At 41.1% G+C, this 17,484-nt stretch overlaps 1 protein-coding gene across 3 annotated transcripts in view; it reads left to right on the top strand.

Moving 5' to 3' along the window:
* GRIA4 (glutamate ionotropic receptor AMPA type subunit 4) overlaps positions 1-17,484 on the top strand; it is a 237,321-nt gene that overhangs the window by 159,019 nt on the left and 60,818 nt on the right. For 2 of the 3 annotated variants that reach the window (XM_072850628.1, XM_072850630.1), the window contains exons 7-9: positions 1,521-1,688; positions 3,325-3,429; positions 12,668-12,778. In XM_072850628.1, coding sequence (XP_072706729.1) covers positions 1,521-1,688; positions 3,325-3,429; positions 12,668-12,778 — 384 coding nt within the window. Of the gene's footprint in view, positions 1-1,520; positions 1,689-3,324; positions 3,430-12,667; positions 12,779-14,098; positions 14,500-17,484 lie in introns of those variants that run through there. The other variant, XM_072850629.1, reaches the window with a different exon arrangement.

The following is a 17,484-nucleotide window of genomic DNA, read 5'->3' as shown; positions in this document are numbered from 1 at the left end:
ACAATTTAATTTCAACCGCTTTTACATGAATTAGTCTAATTATCTAGATTCACTTAGAGTGCAGAGCTTTCTCAACAGCTGAATTCTTCTGTGTATGAGATATAATCACAATTATAAATTTACTACCCTTAAATTTTCATTTGGAGTTTCCTCTGGAAATTCTGTCCACCTCAAAACCTGCTATAGTAATCACTTTCAAGCACCATCTTACAGTGAAATTACATCCCAGTGTTCCTCTATGCTAATCCCTCACAGATGGATAACAAAATATTTCTCTCACCTGTAATTTTCTTGGCAGGCAAATCACAGCATAGCTATAAATATGACTTCATCAAAATAGTTCTGTTATTATATGTACTAAAGCATATCAGACCTAGTTGAGACTGGGCCCCTTTGTGCTGGGCACTGTGCAGAGATAAGCAATCAGCCCTCCCTTGGCTGGGAAAGTGGTAGGTTGGCAAAGTCTAGAGAAAGCATCAACATGGATAATACAAAGCATAGCTACATAATTCAGTGAATATTCAAGAAATGTATATTCTGGAGGAAAAAAAACCAAGGATGCTGTGGGCTATGGCGTGCAGACATCCCCAAGTACAGGTGACAGGAACAATTTAGCTTATAGGACTCCTTGCCGCATGAACAGGATTGTGCTGCCTCCTTCTGAGAAGTCAGCATGATTAACTGGAATTGCACATAATTCACCTATGGATAACCAAAATTTGAGATTATAAAGATAAACCGTGTCCCGAAGAGTTTATAATATGCAAGACAAAGGAAAGGAAGTAAATTAGACTTGAATAAGTGAATTTAAATTTTGGAAGTTACAGGGCATATCATTAGCAGCCCTGGGCACGTGAACAACTTCTCTTGGTGCAGTATGTCCATCAGAGGACCATACTGAGAAAATGCCCCTTTGTTTGTGTGGCTCCAGGCTAACATCTGTTGAAGACTTGCTCTACACATTTCATTTGGCATGTTCTCAACCTAAAGCAGTTACTGTAGTTAGTGTAGAAACACAGACCATTCAGTGCCCTATGTCATTCAGAGAGCCAGCACAGGTTTTCCGATAGGAAGAATTGATCATTCTTAGCAATTCCAATAGCCTGGATGTCTGCTCATTAGCTGTGCATTTTTTCAGTTATATTTTCTCAGTGAGTTACTGTTTCTTTCTTTTCTTTTGAAGAAGTTGGGTGGGTGGGGTTATTCTCTAACATATAAGACAACTGGAAAAATATTTAAGACTTGAACATCTCCAGTTTAATTTGTTTCTTTTAATAATTCTTCAGAGGCAGATTTCTCTACCCTTAAGAAATAGTTTTAAAGCTGGAGCTACTGTAATGTACTCTTCTCAATCCTGCGTTTGTTCCTTAGACAAAATTGCTTTTGATTTTGAGGAGAGTTTTTTTCTAAATGACGGTATAGAAACTACTGCATAATGAATCAAACTAGAAATATCTGAGACAGCTGATTTTTGTAAAGACATGCCAACTCTAAAGCGGTATGTTTGTCCATCTATTTAGTATACGTCTGCATTAACATACGATGGAGTGCTTGTGATGGCTGAAACTTTCCGTAATCTTAGAAGACAGAAAATTGATATTTCAAGGAGAGGAAATGCTGGTGATTGTCTTGCTAACCCTGCAGCCCCATGGGGTCAAGGAATTGATATGGAGAGGACATTAAAACAGGTAGGGCAAGGCTTTATTTTAGTGATCTTTGTGAATATTGGATACTAGTTGTACACTATGATTTGGAAGATGTTATACACAATGGTAGTAATGGGAGAGGAGAAATTTATTTTTCAGTTGCCATTTGGAAACAGCTGGGGCTGTTCTGGTTGTTCTGGTTTATAACTTGGAATGAAGGTAGAGGGGAACTGCTACTATTTGAAACTACTCTTAGTTCTGTTAGGATAGTTGGGACTTCCTCCGCTGAACTGGTGAGCTCATCTGTTGCTTTTGCGTATAACCTGGGTGTACAGGTATTGTCATTTAAGGAAAAAGGTATAGCTACATAATATAACCTTCCAAATATGTTTCTGTCATCTTGAATAAAAGTAGATTTCTCCCAGGGAAATCACATAGGTAGTATTTTTTTCTTTAAAAAGAAATAACCCAGAGCTATTGTTCTCTGATGTCAGGATTTTGAATTCCTGATGAATATGGATGCCTAGAAAGTTCTAGATCTCCGTCAAAATGATTTAGCCTTTCCTTTGAATGGGACAGTAAGAAAATAAAAATCCTGCAGTAGAATTTAAGTCATTGCAAATGAACAGGCTCCACTCAGGAGAAACTGCTGAGGAGAAGTGACTGCTGACAGAGCTGGCAGCTCTGTGCCTGGAAGCCAAGGTTTCAGTCCTGGAGAAAATTGGCAGAGATAGAAATGGACAGAGGGAAGGAGTAAGTGTTTTAAATCCACATCCTGATTCTTAGGGATAGAATTAAAGCATTTTGTATGCTTCACATACTCCATGCAGATGCACAGATCTGTAACAATTGTGAGAAGCACAAAGTCAGGCCTCTGTGTTAGGACGGACAGCATGAGCCTTCAAATCTGGCCAAAAAGGTTTGCATGGCTGGATCCTGATACAATCAAAGCTAGCAGCAATATGGCCATGACTTCTTTGGGATGAGTACCACAGTCTGGGTATCCTTTGGTGAGGCAGTAAAGAGCTGAAAGAAAAAAAGAAGAGTTCTGGTTTCAGCTGAGACACAGGTGGTAGAAAAATGCCACAGCCAATCTTATGGCTTTACATCTGTCCTTCTGCACTCTGAGGCTTTGAAAACACTCTCTTCAGGCCCTATGCATGCCACCCATCTTCTGTGATATTAAATTGCTTTGCTGGGGCCAAGGTTGTTGTCAAGTTTACCTTGATGAGCAATATATACTCAATTTATACATTTAATCCACCAGAGTGTGAGCTAAAAAGATATATGAACTCAGGCTGAACATCTTTTAGGTTTATTTCATGTGATCCAAAATATTCTGCAGCCGTGATAAGAATGGTAAAAAATGTACTCCTCTTTAGGACCTGCTGCTGGAAAGTGTTGAGCTGCACAGCATGAAAGAAGAGAAGGTCCATTGTGTGTCTTTGTTAGCAGTTAGATACTGGCATATCTAAGCCTATTTTGAGCATAGTTTGACAGGAAAAAGGAATACAAAGGAAATGTAGCCAACTTTTTTGCTTTATAATGCCTGTCTATTCTAGAATAGTGTTGTTATGGTAATCTAAGGACATAGCCAGGATAACTTCCACTGCTTTGTGACATTTAGAATAAAGAATATAAGGCTAGATCTTCATGATGCTTTTTCTTCCATTTGTAGGTTCGAATACAAGGACTGACAGGAAATGTTCAGTTTGACCACTATGGTCGCAGAGTCAACTACACCATGGATGTCTTTGAGCTGAAGAACACGGGCCCTCGGAAGGTACATGCTGACAATGTTTACTATCCTGATATCATACAAATGAGTTATGTATGATGAAATGATTATGCAAACTTACATTAAACTGGACTCCGTGTGGTTTAAAAAAAGATAATACATTGCATACATGGATGATATTTCTGGTGGAAGCAGATTTAAACTGAATTTTCTACTAGATACTGTTATTCAGTGCAACAAATTGGGGAACACAAAAACAAGTGCGCATCTTGGAGAAGCGGGATGTCAGGCAGTCAAGCATACTAATGAAAATCAGCTGGATGGCATGTTGCTAGGCTGCTGGGTGATGGAAAATGGTCAGAACTCTGAATAGTAGATATTTCTTGTATCTTATCCAAAGATTTCTATCTTGCAAATTACTGGCATTTTTAGGCAGGGTCATTTGTATGTTCTGTGTAAACATGAATCATAAGCTGTAAGTAACATAGGGCTTTTAAGGGGGAAAGGAGAGGAGAGAGGAGGAAGAAAGAATGCCCTGAATACTTATATGTTCTGAAACTAATTGCTGTATCTGATCCTGTGTGCTTGATTGGTTGCTTGTAAGCAACTTAGGCAAATGCACATTAATATATTTCTAAGCAGATCCTCTGTGTCTGAATGAATGCATATAGCTTATCACTCAGCCCGATCCCTTTGAAAAGATAAGCCTGGGTACTTTGTTAACACTTTCTCTTCTGTGCTGAAATTTGTCCATTTTTCATAGTATAAAACAAATAAATATCAGAAAATACACTCAGGCTCAAGGATTTTAATTCCTTTGGAGACACTGTAGCCTATTTTGTCTGTGAGGTCTTCAGAACAAGAAAAAGTGAGAAGCTGATGATGAATGGGAGAATCATGGCTGCTTGAATAGGGCCAAGGCCATCAGAATTTAATTAAATAGTCCTCTGCTGTCAGGCCAGAGGTGACAAGCCCAGTAAATAGTACCCCAGGTGAACTGTGTGTCCCCAAAGACAGTTACATGGCACAGTGATGAGGAGGCAGAGTCTTAAACTACAGACCCAGAGCAGAATTACACGTTGGGGTGAACAAACTGCCAGTATATCGCAGTATAGAGCTGTAGACCAAAGCAAGGCATGTGCCTGTGTATGAGCAGTATTGTTGCAGTTGCCTTTTGAAAGTATGACAGGTGGCTGAAGAATAAATTGGGATATGTTAGTCTGTCTTCCTGCTCCTTGGGAAGCTCAGTGTCTCCTGCTAGGCAATGTGTCTGACCTTGCTGCCACTCCGGCTCCCTTCCTGGCTGTGCGGTGCACTGTCAGGAGCCAGGAGGATGTACGGGTGGCTGGGGTGCATCGAAAGCAAGTGGTGAAATATGACCTTTCCACCCCCAATTCCCAATTGTACAGGAGGAAAGGCAAGGTGGAAAAGATGTGGTTAATTAGGTCACAACTTCAGTAACTCATTAGGGAATTTGCTTGGCAGCAAACTATCAAAAGTGGCCTGTTGTTCCTGTTTCAACATTTGTCACTTGTTTTGGGAGAGGTGTCTGGCTGGCACCACTGTAGTAATGTCCCCACCCTCTCTTCTTGCCTGTAATTTGAGGGGGAGGGTGGCTGCAAAAAGAGAAGCTATGTCTCTGCTGTCCTACAGTCCCAAGGTGCTTTTCTTACCTTTCAGGCATGCCTCTCTGCCACTCTTAAGCCATTACCTGTCTTTGATATTACAAGTCATAACAGCTTTGACAGATCTGGCTACTCACTATAATTTATTTCTCATGTATTACATAGTATTTTATATGTGATCATTGGACCAATTCTGTGCTCCAGCCTGACAAATCCTATATAATAAGTGAGAAATGGCTATACTTAATTGAACTAAGAGGCCTTCACTTTTAATGTCTTCTTTTCATGTCCTACATAACATGACTTATGAGTCACCCAGCAATATCTTTTCAGGACTAGCCTTTCCAGTCAGAGTAATGCATGCTTCTAATCTTTAGAAAAGTGATTTTTGTTCCCCACAGCTTTGAGGATGTGAACAGAGCATGACAAAACGGCACAGCTAGTCAGAGGCAGACTTCCATATAGTTAATAAAATAGGAAACAATAGGCAATGCTCATATTAGTTTCCTTTATGCAGCATTTCTTATTTGGTTCTTGTCTGCAGAACAATAACAAAACGTGCCAGTGAGGAGAAAGGATGTGAGCAGGAAGATCACAGAGAAGTGGTGGGATGGGTCCTGTGACTGGAGGGTTGCAGCGGAGGGATACACGTTCTTCAGGAAGGACAGGCAGGGAAGATGAGAGGGGGAGTTGTCCTTTATGTGTGAGAGCAGCTGGAGTGCATGGAGCTCTGCCTGAGGATGGATAAGGAGCCAGCTGAAAGCTTATGGGTTAGGATTAAAAAAGGACAGGTCAAGGTGACTTTATAGTGGCTGTCTGCTCTAGGCTACCTGACCAGGAAGAATAAGTAGACGAGGCCCTCTATAGACACAGAGAAGCAGCCTCATATTCACAGACCCTGGTCATTGTGGCGAACTTCAAGCACCCCAATATCTGCTGGTGGGACAACACAGCAGGACATAAGCAATCCGAGCAGGTTCCTGGAGTCCATTGGCAACAACTTACTCCTCCAAGTGATAGAGGAGCCAATGAGGAAAGGTGCTCTGCTAGACCTCATACTCACCACCAAGGAGGGGCTTGTTGGGAATGTGAAGGTCAAAGGCAGCCTTGGCTGCAGTGATCATGAAATGGTGGCGTTCAGGAGCCTAAGGGCAGGGAGAAGGGTGAAAAGCAAGCTCACACCCTGGACTTGAGGAAAACAGAGCTTGGCCTCCTTAAAGATCTGCTTGGAAGATAAGAGGTAAGGCCCTGGAGGAAAAAGAGGCCTAAGAGGGCTGGTTAATAATCAAGGATCATCTTCTCCAAGCTCAAGAGAGTTCCATCGCAATGAATAAGAAGTCAGGCAAAAATACCAGGAGACCTGCATGGATGAACAAAGAGCTCCTAGCCAAACTCAAACACAAAAAGGAAGCAAGAGGGTGGAAGCAAGGATGGGTAGCCTGGGAGGAATACAGAAACATTGTCTGAGCATCCAGGGACGAAGTTAGAAAAGCTAAAGCCCAAATGGAATTTAATCTGGCCAGGGATGTCCAAGGCAACAAGAAGGGCTTCTGTATGTACAAAGGTGACTAAAGGACGACTAGGGAAAATGTGGGGCCTTTACTCGATGAGACAGGGAACCTGAGTACAGCGGGCATGGAAAAGGCTGAGGTACTGAATGCCTTCTTTGCCTCAGTCTTTACTAGAAAAACTGCCCTTCAGGAATCCCAGGTAACAGAGACAAGGGAGAAAGGCTGGAGCAAGGAAGATGTACCCTTAGTAGAAGAGGATCAGGTCAGGGAATACTTAAGCAAACTGGACGTACATAAGTCCATGGGCCCTTATGGGATGCACCCACAAGTGCTCAGGGAGCTGGCAGGTGTCATTGTGAGGACACTCTCAATAATCTTTGGTTGATCACGGCAACTGGGAGAAGTGTCCAATGACTGGAGGAAAGTAAATGTCACTCGTCTCTTCAAGAAGGGCAAGAAGGAGAACCTAGGGAACTAAACCTTGATCCATGGGAAAGGTGATGGAGCAGCTATTCTTGGAAACCATTTCCAGGCACATTAAGGACAAGAAAAGTATCATGAGTAGTCAGCATGGCTGACTTCACCAAGGGGAAGTCATGCTTGAGCAACTTGATAAACTTCTACAATGAAACGACTGGCCTGGTAGATGAGGGGAGAGCAGTGGGAATTGTCTACCTGGACTTCACTAAGGCCTTTGACCCTGTGTCTCGTAAGATCCTCCTAGAGAAGCTGTTGGTGTATGGGCTGGATAAGCAGACAGTGAGGTGGATTGAAACCTGGCTGAAGGGCCAGGCCCAGGGGGTGGTGGTCAGTGGTCTGAAGTCTAATTGGAGGCCAGTAACTAGCGGTGTATCCTAGAGGTCAAAACTGGGTCCGGTCCCATTGAACATCTTCATTAATGATCTGGATCTGGGGCAGAGCGTGCCACCAGCAAGTCTGCTTATGACACCAAGATGGGAGGAGTGTCTGATACGCCAGGGTGTAGTGCTGCAATCCAGAGGGAACTTGACAGGCTGGAGAAATTGGCCAACAAGAACCTCATGAAGTTCAACAAGGAGCAGTGCAAAGTCCTGCACCTGGGAAGGAACAATGCCAGGAACCAATGTATGCTTGAGGGCCACCCAGCTGGAAAACAGCTTGGCAGAAAAGGCACTGGAGGTCCTGGTGGACACCAAGTAGAACATGAGCCAGCAATGTGCCCTGGCAGCAAAGAAGGCAAATGGTATCCTGGGCTGCTTTAGACAAAGTATCGGCAGCAGGTTGAGGGAGGTGATCCTTCTCCTTTACTCAGCACTGGTGAGGCTGGAGAACTGGAGAACTGTGTCCAGTTCTGGGCTCCTCAGTACAAGAGAGAGATGGACATACTGGAGAGTCCAGCAAAGGGCCAGAAATATGATTAGGGACTGGAGCGCCTCTTCTATGAGGAAAAGCTGAGAGAGCCGGGACTGTTTAGCCTGGAGAAGAAAAGGCTTAAGGGGGATCTTATCAATGTGTACAAATACCTGAAGGCAGGGTGCAAAGAAGATTCAGCCAGGCTCTTTTCAGTGGTGCCCAGGACCAGAGGCAATGGGCACAAACTGACACACAGGAGGTTCCCTCTGAATATCAGGAAACACTGAGGGTGACCAAGCACTGGCTCAGGTTGCCCAGGGAGGTTGTGGAGTCTCCTTCCTTGGAGATAGATACTCAAAACCCATCTGGACGCGGTCCTGGGCAACTGGCTCTCGGTTGAGCAGAGGGGTTGGACCAAATGACCTCCAGAGGTCCCTTCCCACCTCAATCATTCTGTGATTCTGTCATTCACCATTCATCATGTCACCAAGATATTAAAAAAAAAAAAAAAAAAAAGGAGGAAAAAAGTAAACAAAGCATATATGTATACATGTACATGCACAAGAGAGTCTAAGATTTGGCTCCTAAATTCCAACTTGGGCAACTGACATGAAAATTGATTATCAAAAATTTTGAGTATTCTGTTGCAGTTAGTGACTTCAGCTTAGTGGCTTCAGCAGGAGCACTTCAGTGATGGCTACAAGGCACACAGGCCTTCAGAAATAACACCATTCAAATGCCAAACTGTTGTGACAAATTTACTTTGAGGCAGATATTTTTGCAATATTGTTTCCTGAAAGACAAATTCAGCATCTGTATAAGTGGATGCAACTGCTATAAAGTCCAGTTGCAATCCAAATAGAATTGGATGTAGCTGAATTCAATCCTATCCTTTGAGGAGTTTTTTTCCTTTGGGATTTGAGGTATTTATAGGAAAACATATTGTTATTTAGTGCTCTCACAGTGACTGTGAATCTATATACTTATACAAGTGTCATGATATATCTTACGTATTTATTCAGTAATCCAGTTCCAGAGTTACTTTAGTGCAGGTTTGAGATGCACACATGCAAGCTCACACCCGTGCACACAAGCTAAAATTCCTTGAAAAAATGCCTGCCATTCCTTAAAAACCTCCTTTATCTCTGTCTGCATTTTCATATGGTACTTACTTTTATAACACAGTACATCATTCATTTTCTGCTTTCCTTCTGAACTTTCCAGCAGTGAGGAATTGCACAATGAAAAACAATCATTCACTATTATAATGAGCTTCCCAAACTTCCAGGTTTTGGTGTACATATTCTGCCTATAGCTGGTCACAGTTTTTGACAGGAACTCGACATCTTCAGTTATCAATTGTATCTGTGACTCTGTGGTTGTCTGGATGAAAAAGAGTATTTGTTAGCAGTGCATCCTACTAGGAATAAAACCTCCCTCTCCACTGTATCAGCAATGCTGAAGCTTCCTGTTTGCTGCAGACACCTAAATCAAGGCTCCTGTGCTGTAATAGCAATTGCAAAGAGGAAAGGAACATTTCAACTAAATATACCAGAAGTTGTGTATGGGAAGAGTTTGTGCTTGTTTGCTTCACTAATAGAAAAAAAAATTCACTCATATTCACTCATGCTCACTCACTCATATTGAATTACTTCATGTATTTGTAATTCTCTGTGGTGAGTGTGTCTGCACACTGCTCTAGGGACTGCTAAAATGACTTGCCTCTCCATAAATTTTTTTCAAAAAGGAAATTAGTGACATAGTAAATGTAAAAATCAAGAGGAGGGTTGGTTGTTTTAAGAATATATAGAATTCTTTAATGCATATGAGACCAGCAACCAAAAGCACTCCCCTGCACTTCTATACTCTCATATCACATCACTGCATTGATCTGAAGAAGATATTTCTCCACATCATGGTGGCAGAATCCTGTGTGATGGTGAATTTTAGTCTGCGTTCTACAATAATGTTAGAAATAATATTGGCTGCATAACTGATCTGATGATTTAGTCAGTTTCCATCATACTGAAGTCTTTTCATCCAAGGCACAGACTGTCCTTTGGCACTGACAGTTACACTGGAGCTCTGTCTGGAGCCTGCTTTCCACTAGAGTTCCCTTTCCTCTCCTGGTAAGATGGACAATGTGTTCCCCTCTCCCAGCTCTTTCTCTCATGAACTCCTAATTAATCGAGGAAGGAGGGAAGGGAGAGTTGCTGCTGATCAGTCCCAAGGTGCTTCTGAAAAGTGAGCTGTGCCAGCCTGAATTGCATCTCTTTGATAGGAACTTTTTAAAATCACTGCCACTGTCTGCACCTTTCCTGGGAAAAAAAGATCAGTCTCTTAATTCATTAGGTTCTCAGTAACCTGAGGAGCCCCTTTAGACGGGATTAGAGCAGTGTTCTCCTACTGACATATTTGTGTTCATGTTGTCCGTTTGACATGGAGCTGAGTGCTGTCAGCACTGCGTTAGAGGAACAGGCACTGAGCCATTCCCGAGCAACCTTGTCAGAGGGTCGATAGACAACCATGATCTAGTTGCAGAAAAGAGAATGGCAAGAAGGGGAAAAGGGAGGGTGTTTGCTAGTAAGTCACAGGTTAGATGTGAGAGCAGCTTCAGCTAAGGGACCTATGTCTGGCGTGCTGAAAGGATGGCTGGGAAGGTGGAATTAGACATCTCCAAGTAAGAGTGAGACAAGGGACCAATGTCATGAACCACTTGCGATTTCATAGAATCATAGAACCATAGAATCATTTAGGTTGGAAAAGACCTTTAAGATCATTGAGTCCAACCGTTAACCTACCACTACCAAGACCACCACTACACCATGTCCATAAGCACCTCATCCAAATATCTTTCAAATACCTCCAGGGATGGTGATACCACCACTTCCCTGGGCAGCCTCTTCCAATGCTTGACAACCCTTTCAGTGAAGAAATGTTTCCCAGTATCCAATTTAAACCTCCCCTGGCGCAACTTGAGGCCGTTTCCTCTTGTCCTGACACTTGTTCCTTGGGAGAAGAGACTGACACCCACCTCAGTACAACCTTCTTTCGAGTAGTTGTAGAGAGAAATAAGGTCTCCCCTCAGCCTCTGCTTCTCCAGACTTAACAACCCCAGATCCCTCAGCCACTCCTCATCAGACTTGTGCTCTTGACCCTTCACCAGCTTCATTGCCCTTCTCTGGACACGCTCCAGCACCTCAAGGTCTCTCTTGTAGTGAGGGGCCCAAAACTGAACACAGGATTCGAGGTGCGGCCTCACCAGTGCCGAGTACAGGGGTACAATCACTTCCCTCATCCTGCTGGCCACGCTATTTTTGATACAAGCCAGGATGCCATTGGCTTTCTTGGCCACCTGGGCACACTGCTGGCTCATATTTCATAGACATTTGCCTTGTACTGGGAACATCATGCACACAGCATTCCCAGGAAGCCTTGCAAATGACCTTTCATACCTAACTTCACCCGGGTCAACATTAAATGATTGGGATGAACTCTAAATCCAGAATACCACTTGCTGATACAGATACTAACAGTGTCACTACACGGAGTGAGGAGATTAGTGTGCTATAAGATTCTGACTGGCCAGGATTTACAAAAACAGTGAAGTATTTTAGGTCTCGTATCTTCTTTTGGCCATCCGAAAACATAGTACATAGCCTGTGGGGATTTGGGGGGGGCATTTGGAGAGTTTTATGTGTTCACTGAGCAGCTCCCAAAAGCATCAATCAAAGTTTGAAGGGGAATCTCCTTTTCTCAGGCTGCCTTCATGCCATGTGGTCTTACAGCAAGCACTGCATCCCTGGGCCTTCACAGGAAAGGATGTTGACTCATGTCTTGTGCCCAGCAGCATCGCTACCAATGCAGGCTGCAGCGGTGTGCACTGCAAAGGGTGATGTCTGTATTTAAGGGCAGGCTTCTGATTGCAGGCATGCCACTTTTAATTTTTTTTTGCCTCCATGGGAATACAAGAACAAGTGATAGTGATTCAAACCTGTTTCTAGAGTAGTTCACCACCAGCAATGAACAAAGGCAGCTGTTTCACCTTAACACTGCTCTGGGAAGAGTTGTGGCAGCCTGAATGCACCCAGGGAGATGAAAATCTGGTTTGTTCCACCTCCTTGTAGGCACTTACCAGAGCGACTTCTAGAGTGAAGTCACTCTTACCATGCTTTAGAGTCAGTGGGGAAAGCAAGCACTTTTCTAGGAGCGGTGCTTATCCTGCATGAGCTGAGTCACTGTCTGGTGGTGCCTGTCTGTCCTTTGAATGTAAAGAAAGCCTTAATAACAGGGCTTCTAATGTAGGTCAGTGCCAGCAATTAAGTGGAACGAGCCTGGTGTAAGTCCCTGGGTTGGGAGTCTCCCGAGAGGCCCATGATGGAGCAGGCAATTGAGATCAGCCATTGAATTGCAAAGCTGTCATCCAGATGTCTTTCACTCCTCCATCTAAGACTGGAAGATCTGGAAGATTAGTGAATGAAAATTTTCTTGTGGAGAACAAAAATTCTTGTATCTTCTTTATGCCCCAGGAAGGCTTCAAACTGTTGAAAATGGGATCTAACTTGTGCCTCTCAGATCATTCAGGAACAGCTGAGTGGCAGTGATACCAGGACTGACTCTGTGCAGCAGTGGTGCAAGGTGGTATACCCAAAGTGTTAGATACATACCACCATGCACCTGTCTGTGAGCATGACAGCAATTCCTTTGGTACAAAATTATCTTTGGATCACTCTGTTGTTCTTATAATAATTTATATTTATAATTATACAGAATGTAGACTTTTCTACTGTAAATTATATAAATTTTGTTTTTCAGGTTGGTTACTGGAATGACATGGATAAATTAGTTTTGATTCAGCATGAACCTACACTTGGAAATGACACTTCAGCTATTGAGAATAGAACAGTAGTTGTCACTACAATTTTGGTAAGATGTTTCTTTTTTTAATGCTTATACTGGTGTGTGACACAATCTCATTTCTAGTTATGGTCTAATTTAGTCTGCCAGTTCCTAGGTTAGTGGGAGGGTGAGAGCCATATATCTTAATTATCTTGACTGTCATGTCTGTACAGAGTTTTTTTGGTACACATTTAATATAATAATTCACTTGAAAACACGTTTTTAAAATTGAGTTGTGGTAATTTTTTTCCTTTATTCAGTCTTTTCCATTTTTTACTAAAGAAAGTCTCAGAAATATAAGTGAATTCTTTCAATCTCTAATTGATAAATCTTGACTCACAAGAAACTGGAAGAAAAGAAAAACCCAAAACCTCTAAATGACAGAACTGAACAGAGGGTATAAAATGAGGTGTCTGTAATGCCAGTGTCCTTTTTTGTTGATACATTATAAATTCAAAATTGCCATTAGCAAGAGCTAAAATTCTAAGCAGTATAGTTCAGTCAGCCAATCAGAACTGGATTATCTATTTTCAATTGTGAATGAAAACATGAATTTAGTAGATGCATTTGAACATATTTCTTAATATGTTTATTCAGCATTTCAATAAAACTTCCATTTTAATAAAATCTAAATAGATTTAGGATTTGGTTTTACGGTGTTATTGGTGTTTTTAAAGAGTGGTTGCAAAGGAGAATGCGGTTGCTTCATTCATTTACATTTTTAATACATAGTTTTTCAAAACCATTGTTTCTTACAAATCTGTATTTTAAGCAAAATATTTAACAATTTTCCCTCCGAAGTCAGACATGCCCTTTTAAGCTGATGTTTGTCAAAGCCAACTAGCAAAGGGTGACCTTTACCTGACCGCTTTTAAGATTTTACATCTCAGTTCACTGCCCTTTTCACCTGCTTCATTTAGACAAGATATTTTAACCCTTTACAATAAGCTGTGTCTCAAATGGGAAGGAATATTCTGTATGTGTTGTTAAGCAATAATTTTTCTAATTTAATACAGAGTTGAAAATAATCCAAAGGAAAGTGTCAAGACATTTTCTTATGCAAAAATGCAGTTAGTTACTAGATTTGCAGCAGTGTGTATCAGCATTTATACATTAAGTATGTCTTATCAAATCACCTGTTAAAGATTATCATTCCAGGTTGCAAAACAACCAAACTACTATACAAGAATTCAGAATGTAACTCCTAACCAAATTGTGTAACTTTTTATTTTATTTTATTTTTTTGCATGGGACATTTAAAATATATGTATCTTTTTCCTAAAAAAAAAAAAAAAGACTTGGTGATGGAAAAAAAAATATACTTCAGTACAGTCCTCCTCTTTTCAGCCTCTGATGAAGAATCCTATTTTAAGAAATTGATCAAGGAAGAAAAGAGTCCCAAGATGCTGCGAACATTCCTAACTAAGGCTCAAGTATTAACCACCAGTCTAGTAGCATTGAGCTAATTTTTCCATATGGATTACTGTTCCTCTGACTGGATGACCAGGCACTGAACCACCAAGAAAAGTTCTGTGACTAATCTGAAATGTCTAGAACAGATGACGTTAACCTTCAACTTTGCCAAGCTGAGAAGAGAACGATGTGAATAACAAGCTTTCAGTCGAAGTTTTCCTCTCATACCAATCCTGATATCTTTGACTGAAGCTACCATACATGAATACTGTAATTTCCATAAATAGCTCCAAGCTTAGGAGAAGCAAGTAAAGAATAATGATGAAAAGTAATATAAAAGGTTCCTGTTTGCCAGAAAGGGAAAAAAGGAAATCAAGAAAGCTTTTAAAATGTGTTATCTTGCCTGTCCTGTTTGCATTGAAGCATTTTGATGTGCATAATAAATGTTATCTTCAAAAGAACTTTTCCAGTCCCTGTATTGAAAGGACTGGTGGGATCATTTTCAAAACCAAAAAGCTGAATTAATATTCCAAAGCATGCCCTGTGTTTACGCAGCATGTCATTTTGGGATAAATGCAATTATTTGAAAGCAGCACTGCTTCTTGACCAAAAGTGTCCCCTTTCAGTGTTTCAAAATCACAGTGCAAGAGAAATATATCAGAATTTGGTTTGAATAAGAATATATGGTGAATTCTGCCTTATTGTGCCCATCTCCCATTGACTCCACTGGGAGCTGCACACATGATGCTGAAGGTGGATTAGAACCATGATTCTTAATATTGGCCTGCCAGGGCAATGTATTTAGCATCCATAAGCATATGATCACACACACGAAGAAAACATATTTAACTAGAATAACTTTCAGAATCCTGTTATTTTGCTCTTCTCTGTATTATAGTCGTGTTGCAAATGCCAGACAGAGACTTTTTGACCTCCTCATTGCCCTCTTCACATTGAAGGGAAGTTGAACCATTGTAGATGACACATATAATTTTGGTTGCATGCATATTTCCCAATATTAAACTGAAAAGCTTCTGCAACCAGTGCTGTCAGGCTTTTCAGTCTTCAAAGTCAGGTGTCGTGGCAGCATAAGAAAAGTTTACAAGTTTTCTGCATGGCTCGCTTTAATTTTTGCCTGAAGCCAAATAGCACAAGTTGATTTGCCTGCTGTTTCTTCAGTTTTTATGTGTCTAAGCTTACTTTGCTGTAATGTGGCTGCATGGCTATTGCATAGAAAGTGCATTATAACGAATTAGCTCTGCAATCACAGAACTTACTACAGTGTTTGCTACCTGGCAAAATATTATGTTCATTTGTAATGTAGTGAGAGCACGTAGAATTTATTTTACAGTTTTGGTTTAGCGCATAGGTACTTCACCTATCTCCGATTAGTCATGTGGTGAAGGAGCAGCCCAGAGAGAGATGGCAGCAAGGGCAGCTGATGCACTTTCCCAGCTGCCATGCAGCCCTGCTTTTTATAGTTCCTGGGAGAGCCCTGTGTCCTGCACCTCATGTGATGCACAGCCTCCTGCACATCTGGCCCTCTGGAAAGGACAGATTTTCTACCTGTCTGCAGAAGCATTCCCTCCAGGGGTGGCTTGGGACCTCCAAGTGCACAGTAGGCTCATTGTATGACTGGAGAAGGGATGCCATGTGCAGCCCTTCTCTAATACTAAGGTAAGGTGAGTGACTTATCCAGCTAGGAAGAACGATCATCTCTAATTTAGCAAGTTGAGAAATACAGTGACAAGATGTTGAGGTAGAATATAGGAGAGAAGGCTGGGAAGACTACTCCAAACTCTCTAATCCATTTAATGATACAGCCAACTCTGTACCTAATCTAAGACTGCAAAACCTAAAGAATCATAAAAATCCTTTAGAACCAAAGCTCGATGTACAATGAGCTGCATCTGCATTGTGGCTTCCAGCTCAGTATTTTAATGAGATAGTCTTGGTGTTGGCAGATTAAGCTTCAAGGGCAGGATCCAATTCAAGACTGAGTCACCTAAATGTCGATGACTTTACAAAGGGTATTGATTCAGTTGCCCACTTGCAAGTACGCAGTGAAATTTAAGATGCTCTAGGATATACTGCCTACCTCCCATTTCTTACACTGGCAGGATAACACTTGCCTGTTTTACGCCATATATGACCACTCCATTTGGATGTCTCAGCTACTGTATGTTGTTTCAGGCATGTGGGATGAGTTGTGCCCCAAGTATGTAAGTTTTCATTGAAGTCCACAAAGATTTAGAAATTGATTCAGTGGCCCATAGGTGCACTCCTAGCACTGAGGATATCAGACCTATCTGTAAAGGGGCAGCACAAAAGACCTGCAGAACAGCACTTGGAGGTCAAGCAGGTTACCTTAGGGAGTCTCAGATGACAGATACCTTCATTAGGTGACTGAGAACCACCCTTATTGTTTTGACTGATATACTCTTGATGGAGTCTTACCTCAAAAATTCTAACTATAACCTCCTTTCTCATAATAGAAAACTATTTTTTCATTAAAAATTTTATTAATTAAATTCTTTAGTAGACTGGAGAAAAAACAGAAGTTTGTTGCATGATGATAATAAAGACTTCAAACCGAATCCTGGACACTTTATTCAGAAAAAAAAACCAAAACCACAAAAACCAAAAAACCTTCCATTGACATCTACAGAAGTTTCTTTCAGAATAAAGTGTGATAATGTGTGCCACTCCTGTTCTAAAAATGAGACATTTCCTTGCACAAATATTTGTCACTTTTACAAATTATTTTTACAATGTTTAAAGATTTTGAAATGAACTTTAGAATAGGAAAGCCAAACATAGATCCGTTTGGTATTTGGGTTAGTTACTTTCTCCAGCTTCCCTTATAGTATGAATCATCAGTTGTGAGCATTTTACTGTACACATGAATTTGTGGCAATGTGGTGGAATAATTTGTTTACATCTATAAAGGTAATTGTTGCAGACATCAACTTGTATTTACAAATGTTAAGTATTGTTATAAAATTGTGAATTATATAAGTAAAGCTTGCACCATTTCAAATATCTGTTCCGTACTAGTAATTGATCATTTCAATGTGGACTTTTCCTTGATTCACTACCCCATAGAATACTATTAAGCAGCTGAAATCTTGCAAATAATTGTGGTGTTAAACCTCATTCAGCAGTAAGTCAAACCTGTGTTTTACATCAGTAGGTTAAGAGTTTGTAGTTCAAAAATGTAGTAAATACAAAGGTGGTGGGGAGAAGTAATATTTTTATTAGACAAGATGCTATAACTGGAAACGGTGAAAAAACGTGCCTACTGTTTTCAGCTATTTCAG

The sequence above is a fragment of the Ciconia boyciana genome, chromosome 1 (genome assembly GCF_034638445.1).
Source record: "Ciconia boyciana chromosome 1, ASM3463844v1, whole genome shotgun sequence".
NCBI classification, from domain to species: Eukaryota; Metazoa; Chordata; class Aves; order Ciconiiformes; family Ciconiidae; genus Ciconia; species Ciconia boyciana.
This window is presented reverse-complemented; position numbering and strand designations above follow the sequence as displayed.